Consider the following 7,801-nt stretch of genomic DNA (forward strand, 5'->3'; position numbering starts at 1 on the left):
TGTACAAGAAAGGATATGGAAAGATAAACACACCAAAAACTTCTGAGTGAACAGTTTGGCTTTTTGAATATTTTTCTAATTTCTTTAATATATAGGCCTAGTGTTTGTCTTTTACTTGACATTGACTTCATGTAGGAGACTCATGTTTTCTCTCTCTGATGTTCTTTCTGATTGGGATTCTCTGTTGTGGTATCATTAATGTGATTGCATCTTGTTTTGCTCTTGACGTACAGACTTTTTTCTTGCAAACAGAGCAGAGGAATTTAAAGTAGTATTAGTGGACTTTCATGTAGGAGTTATCGTGTGGTGTGCTTTTGCCTTACTTGACTGGTATTTAAAATAGAACTTTAAGTAAAAGTGAAAAAGGACTTACTTTGTTCCTTTTTTCTGGTAAAATCTCAGGGTGAAATCCCCCTCTAACAGGGAAGTTCAGCCTCTCTCTGTCTTTTTCTCACGCATAATTGCATCAACAACAGAAAAGTGTGAGAAAACACAATGCATAATTTACATAGCAATGTATTAAACTTGTAAAAAAAAATGGTAGTATTTAGTTACTAAACAAAGCAGGATAGTTGGCGCCAATAGCCTTGTGGTTGTGGTTAGCGCTTCCCGTCTCGAGGTCCTTTGCCGATCCCGCTCACCTCTCTCCTCCCAGTAATTTCCTGTCATCTCTCTACTGTCCTATCTCAATAAAAAGGCATAAAAAGCCCATAAAAATAACTTAAAAAAACTTTAACTGTTATTTGATAGTTGTTTAGTGTTACTTTTACGCTGTCCTGCAATCTGTTTCATAATTCAGTTTTCTGTGATGCTTTAATCAAGAAGTGAACATTAGTCTAAATTGGTGGTTCCCAACCCTGGTCCTGGAGGCACACCAACACAGCACGTTTTGCATGTCTCCTTTCTCTGACACACTAATTTCAGATCTTGGACCAGAGATTGTCTTACTATAGGGAGATTAGAGGGTCTGTATTACTTACTATTGGAGAAAGCGTAACGGCTAAGTTGGATCACGTGTTGTGTAATAACCAATCACATTACAGCCTTGACGTCATTGAATTTCAGTCAGAGCTGTGCGACACTCAATCGCTGTTTACGGATCCCATAGGAATGAATGAGAGTGCCGTAAACTGAACAGTGACTTCTCTTATAAAACAGCATTTTTTTTCGTAGTACAGTCCAAAAGTATTGTTTAGTGTAAAACATGTTGAAGATTAGCAGATAGGCTGTCGATTAATTAAATAAGCCGTTTCCTCTAAAAAGCTGTAGTGAAGCCTCTCCTCCATTGACATCCATTCAAACAAAACGGCCTCTGGTCTCCTTTCCCCACATACTGCCAGACCGGAAGCGTTAACTTTAGCTGTTATGATTTTTTGGCTAGTGGTTGTAGGCTTGCCTTCTATTGGCTTTGTCTTGAAGTCTCTACTAATGAGCTGATGACCTGAATCAGGTGTGTTTGGAGACATGCAAAACGTGCAGTTTTTGGGGTGCCTCCAGGACCAGGGTTGGGAACCACTGGTCTAAATCATCAATAATGTCATCCTGTTAGCCTGAAAAGAGTGTTGAGAGTTTGTGTGATGTCTGTTTTGCAGGAGTAGCAGTGGCACAGTCCCGTAGTGTCAGTCATGGTGGCGCTGTCGCTGAAGATCGGGGTGGGGAATGTTTGACCTAATCACTTAAGGAAGAAAATCAAAGTTTTTGGAAGCCAAGCAGTGTCTCTAGTGCTTGAAACTGGCGACAGTAGTTGTTTTTTAAATCCAAAACATGTCATTTATGCAGGACTCGGCGATAAGGATTTTTTTTCTAGTTTCTAGCCCAGTTGGAACAGTGGCTCTGCCACAAAATAAAAATAAGTAATTGTTTTCATTGTTTTGTAACCTTGTTTTCTAATAAATAAGGTTGTTATGACTAAAACTTTAGATACCTGGAACATTTTACAGTTCTTGTTTCCTTACCACAGCAACAATTAGTGGTTCAAACATTATTAAAGACAAGTAAACCGTAATAAGAACAAATAAGTTTCACGACAGTAACTCTAAAAAAACTAAGTAAGTAGCTCAAATAAATACAGTAAAACAAAGATGCAAATAAAATAAACATTTGGGGTGTGTGCACAGAAAACCGCTTATCAGACAGGGGGCGAAAACTGAATTGAGTTCTTTTTCCACATCATCTTGTGTTATTCTTTAAAGGTGACATATCATGAAAATCTGACTTTTCCAGGTTTTAAGTGCTATTGCATTTACGCACTGTATGTTGTATCCCAGGCCCGTGATGACATCCTGAACGGCTCCCACCCTGTCTCCTTTGATAAGGCCTGTGAGTTTGCCGGATATCAGTGCCAGATCCAGTTCGGAGACCACAATGAGTTGAAACACAAACCAGGATTCCTTGAGTGAGCTCAACACATTTCTATTTATCCTTGCTTTATCTGTATCTGTGAGTGTACTGCTTTAATTAAAATGTTTAATCACTATTTAACCACCTAATTACGTGGTAGTTAATGCCATCAGAGCCTTCAAAACCAACAAATTCTGCATTTCTCAAACTGCGCGAGAACAGAAATCCAAACACTGAACTCAAATGTACAATAACATAATTTGTTTAAGTTTACACTCATGGTTATGTTTACTGTTAGGTTTGAGTAAGTTAAAAGTACAGGCAGTTTCGGCTCGATCAATCAATTCTTAAAATATTGGTTTATTTGCATAAAATCTTTCTTTTGTTTTTTTGCTTTTTCTAATCATATTTTTATAAACAGTAGTAGTAATAGTTTAGCCATGTCATGTCTTGTCTGTTATGTTATGTCATGTCTTGTCTGTTAATTTCATCAGGAACAGAGTTGATGAGATTACCTCTGTTTCTATGAGTAATAACCATATTTCATGTGTGCATGATATTTCACATGTCCGGTTTTTGACTAAATTACTTACAGTACGAACTGAAAACGTGACTTTTGTTAAACTTCCAGCACTACTATTAATCAGCCATCACTGTACTGGATTGAGTTGTAAAATCATGATCTTGTTTTTATACATCAGTTCCCAGCACAAGCTACTGCTATTCACCAGTCCAGATTCCTTTCATTCTCAAAATATTAATGAAAATAAAACTAATTCTTGATTCATGTCTGTCTCATCCAGTTTGAAAGAATTCTTGCCCAAAGAGTACATCAAGAACAAGGGTGAGAAAAAGATCTTCCAGGTGAGGTTATGCAGGTTATGTGTAATTTATTATTTTTTCATTTACATACATTTACATTGTCATTTAGCAGACGCTTTTATCCAAAGTGACTTACAAATGAGGACAATGGAAGCAATCAAAACCAACAAAAGAGCAATAATATGCAAGTGCTATGACAAGTCTCAGTTAGCTTAATGCAGTACACGTAGCAAGGATTTTTTTATATTATATAATAAATAAATAAAAAGAAAACAGATAGAATAGAAAACGAATGGAGCAAGCTAGTGTTAGAGGCCTTTTTTGTTAATTGTAGAATAAATAAAAAGAAAACGAATGGAATACAAAATATAATTTTTTTTAAAGAATAGAATTAGAATAGAGTGAATTTTTCGTACACATGTTAGGCGCAGCACTATGCGCTATATGAATTTTAATTTAATGATAAACTTGTCTCTTTAAGGCACACAAAAACTGCCAAAACATGACAGAGATTGAGGCCAAAGTCAGCTACGTCAAACTGGCCAGATCTCTGAAAACCTATGGAGTGTCCTTCTTCTTAGTCAAGGTAAAGATCTCACGCCTTATCTGAGCTCTAATATTAATAAATGGCTCCTGCTTTCTTGTGTTAATGCTAATGTTTATTCTCTTTACAGGAAAAAATGAAAGGAAAGAATAAGCTTGTTCCGCGTTTGTTGGGCATCACTAAAGAGTGTGTGATGAGAGTGGATGAGAAGACCAAAGAGGTGATTCAGGAGTGGAGTCTGACCAACATCAAACGCTGGGCCGCTTCTCCCAAGAGCTTCACGCTGGTACCAACACACTCCTCTAAACACACACACTGTGTTCTGATAATAACTCACACTTGACACTGTGGATATGATGTGTGCTAAGGGTGTTTCACAGCTCTGTGGTCACCGTTTCGGTTTGATTTGGTCCATTTTGGTGAAAATTAGGATTGTTTAGGTTAACAGTATAATAATATAATTCACCCTAAAATGAAAATTTCGTCATTTATGTCCATCCTTTGAAAATCCACACGACCAAAATGTTTAAGGTGCCAAAAATTACAAAAAGAAGTCATAAAATTTCTGAAGATGAACCAAAGTCTTTGGAATGACAAGAGGGTGTGTAAACAACTTCACCCCAGTACATAGGTTTGTTTTTCAAGCCAGCCTTTGTGCAGAGCGTGCTGTCCTCTAATAGTTTTGTGATGATCCTTTGGCAGTGAGTTTATTACGATTACGATGACTTTGTTACTTAATTTTTACCTTATGATTCAGATTAGTGTCCACAGGAAATTTGATTCACATTATTTTTTTAGCTCTGACATCAAGGGCACAATTATACACAATCACTATATATTATGTGAGTTATGAAGTTCGTGTATCAGAGATAGGTTAAAGTGGCTGTTTCTAACAGGAAACCTTTTTTTTTTTTTTGGAAAAGAACAGATCATCCTCTAACAACAGATTCCCAAACTTTTGTCAGCTGAGCCTCTTTGAACTAAAATCTTTACTTTTAAATATTTTTTGAGATTTACAGTTAATATTTCAATAATCTAACAACACATTTACATGTTTATGGTTCTCTGGGTTAATGGGCACAAGATATACAGGTGAACACAATATTTTGTGTTCTTATTAAGTGATGTATTTTTATTTTAAATGCATTCATTTTAATTGTACATTTTTATGATTTAATTCAGTATTAGCTTTTCATCAACTGACAAACCTCTTTCAGTTCCCTCACTAATCCCAGTTTAGGAAACGAATAATGCCCGATAATATTTTCAGACACATGCCAGAATGTTAAAGCTGCGACAGACAAAATCAGTTCCTGTTTCTTGTAATAGACTGAAGCATTTATCAATGCTGAACATTGTTTATGCATCACGAAGCACAGCAGTAATTCAGTATTTAGACTCTGGCAGACTTATTGATTACATTAAATGAATTATTTCCGTCCTCCAGCTCTCTGTTACTACACACTCAGACACTCTCATTAGATTGTTTTTTTTTCTTGCTGCATAGAATTCTCAAACATTGTGAATTAGAGTGGACCTATTCCATGCCTGCTATGTAATTTCACCGTGAAATTAAAAATTTAATTTTTTTCTAAACCTAAGAAAATATTTACTCATTTTATACAGCCTAATGTATGAATGCGCAATTCACTGTTCAATAACAATGGCAATTCCTTCTTCAGGACTTTGGAGACTATCAGGATGGTTACTACTCTGTTCAGACCACTGAAGGAGAGCAGATTGCGCAACTCATCGCTGGTTACATCGATATCATTCTCAAAAAGGTAACATGCCATGACCAATCTCATTGTTAAACTTTAATAAATCATGTGAAGTCTGACGACTTATTTTTAATTTCACATATTGTTGATCTCACAAGACTAGCTTCACCCTCAGAAAGGCATGCACTCAGGTTACAAATCATATATTTACACACAAAACTGGAAACTGGCTGTCATTAGGCAGCTTTTAGGAATAAGGGCACATAGGTTTTTGCACAAGTTTACACAATACCAGATTAATACAAAGAGTGCTTTTAAGAAAAAAAATATTAACTGGATTTGATAGTGTGTACATGTTTTCCTCAATTTTCTTTAGTGTTTTTATGCAACCATTTGCGGAGACTTGTGCATCATTATTTAAAAAAAAATCCATGATGGACTATTATTGTGCAATTAAACTCCTTAAGAAATCTCTGATGACACCTTTTCAATTACTTCTAAGCATTTATTCAAGTCAAGTCAAATTTATTTGTTAAGTGCTTTTCACAATACGTTATTCATGATGTTAAAGGGGTCATATGATGCGATTTCAATTGTTCCTTTCTCTTTGGAGTGTTACAAGCTCTTGGTGCATAAAGAATTATAGCATTTTAGCAGATTAGAGTTGTGTAATCAACCCTCTACATTGCGAGTAAATCACTCGCATATGCGACTAAATTATGTCTAATATTAGCCAATTGCTAATAAATTCTCAGATTTTACTCGCCAGTGTGTGATTTGGAGGCTAAGTACAAGTTTAGCACAGATATATTTTCACTCGCTGAACACTCTGACTGAGCGCTTGAGAGTTGCTCTCCATCAAGCAATCTGTACTATTTAAATTCATTTCAATGGATGTGCAGCGCACCTGTATTTGACACACCGTAAACTCTAGTGTGAAGGTGCGCGACTTGCTGTCGCTTTGCTGTACTTAATTATCATAATATCATAAGATAATGCTTGATTGACTGATTTAGAAGCTAAGATTTAAGAAGCTGTGCCATTTTACAAAGATAAGCTGATTTGGTGGAATCATATATATATATGTATGTATGTATGTATGTGTGTATATCAGTCTGGCGAGTAAACTAAAGAATTTACTAGCCAACGGTGATTATATTGCCAAGGTGTGTGTAGAGGGTTATTTAGTTTCGTGGTTTTTTCACCTTCTCTGAGAGATGATGCATGTCGGTGACACCTGTAGTTGTCCATGTGTAAGGATAAAAGAAACTAGAATACTTTGATCTCCTGAGAGGCAAACAATGCACTGGCATCTTCAGGACACCCCACAGAGGGGTGGTGCGGGAAACGCCTCTCTCACATATGCATCTGTGCCTTTTCACTCAAACTGGTCAAGAATATAATGTTCTAAATGAATGCAAATAAGATTTACAGTCATGTTTGGTTTCATTTGAATAGTTTCAGGGCAAGTGGTACAATGGTCTTAATCTTACTAAAAGATAATACAGATCCTAAGAACTTGGAAGTATTTATTTAGCGATCGACGCTAAAAGGTCATCTGTACGGAACATCATTGTGTACGGAACATGGTTAGTCTACGTTACCCGAAAAATTCCCATACGACAGACTTAATCTTTTTCAACGGGGGAAAAAGTTCCAGGGATTCATCTCCTCCAGCTATCCTACACACTGGTGACTCCACTCGCACCAACCGGAGGGGGAGGGGTCGTGTGACTCGCTACGCTCTTCGCTGCACACAGCTGAGGGAGTCCTGCACTTTCCGTCCTTGACGACACGTAAAAAAACTGCACATACCGCAGGAACGGTATAACAGAAAATTTTAGTGGTTTTGAAACCGTGACTTTTCCAAACCGCGGTATACCTTGAAACCGGTTATCGTCCCATGCCTACCGTCAAGCGATCTGCGCTGTTTTTCAGATAATCTCAATAGATGTGCAACGCACCTGTATTTAACACACCGTAAACTCTATGAAGGCGCACGACTCGCCTTCGCTTTGTTTCACACTCGCACAGAGAGAGAGGGAGAGAAAGAATTGACGCGCTACATGTAAACGATATTCTTTGTTGTATTTTGCTGTCAAAATAACTGAGTTCCTTTTGGAATTCTTCCGCTTTTAAGAACTACCGCTTTCTCCGCTAGTGGGCGGAACTAATGCGCAAACGGCAATCTCATTGGCTGGCGCTCGCCTATTATCATCCCTGTTTTGATTTCAGCAAATCAGTTTGAGCGAACGCACACAACCTGATTAATATTCATGAATCCAGTAGCTCATTAATCCGTAGTACGTTTTATATTGTTGTTCTTAGTAGAATTCGTATCATTATTATCTTATCAGTATTTTTGTTAGTTTTT

At 36.9% G+C, this 7,801-nt stretch overlaps 1 protein-coding gene across 1 annotated transcript in view; it reads left to right on the top strand.

The window, feature by feature from the left end:
- Nucleotides 1–1,764: 1,764 nt before the first annotated feature.
- LOC107568645 (talin-2-like) overlaps nt 1,765–7,801 on the top strand; it is a 72,435-nt gene continuing 66,398 nt past the window's right edge. The window contains exons 1-6 of the mRNA XM_016254617.1: nt 1,765–1,785; nt 2,232–2,395; nt 3,144–3,204; nt 3,644–3,748; nt 3,837–3,992; nt 5,389–5,490. Coding sequence (XP_016110103.1) covers nt 1,765–1,785; nt 2,232–2,395; nt 3,144–3,204; nt 3,644–3,748; nt 3,837–3,992; nt 5,389–5,490 — 609 coding nt within the window. The remainder of the gene's footprint in view (nt 1,786–2,231; nt 2,396–3,143; nt 3,205–3,643; nt 3,749–3,836; nt 3,993–5,388; nt 5,491–7,801) is intronic.

The sequence above is a fragment of the Sinocyclocheilus grahami genome, unplaced genomic scaffold (genome assembly GCF_001515645.1).
Source record: "Sinocyclocheilus grahami isolate Dianchi unplaced genomic scaffold, SAMN03320097.WGS_v1.1 scaffold1268.1, whole genome shotgun sequence".
Classification (NCBI taxonomy): Eukaryota; Metazoa; Chordata; class Actinopteri; order Cypriniformes; family Cyprinidae; genus Sinocyclocheilus; species Sinocyclocheilus grahami.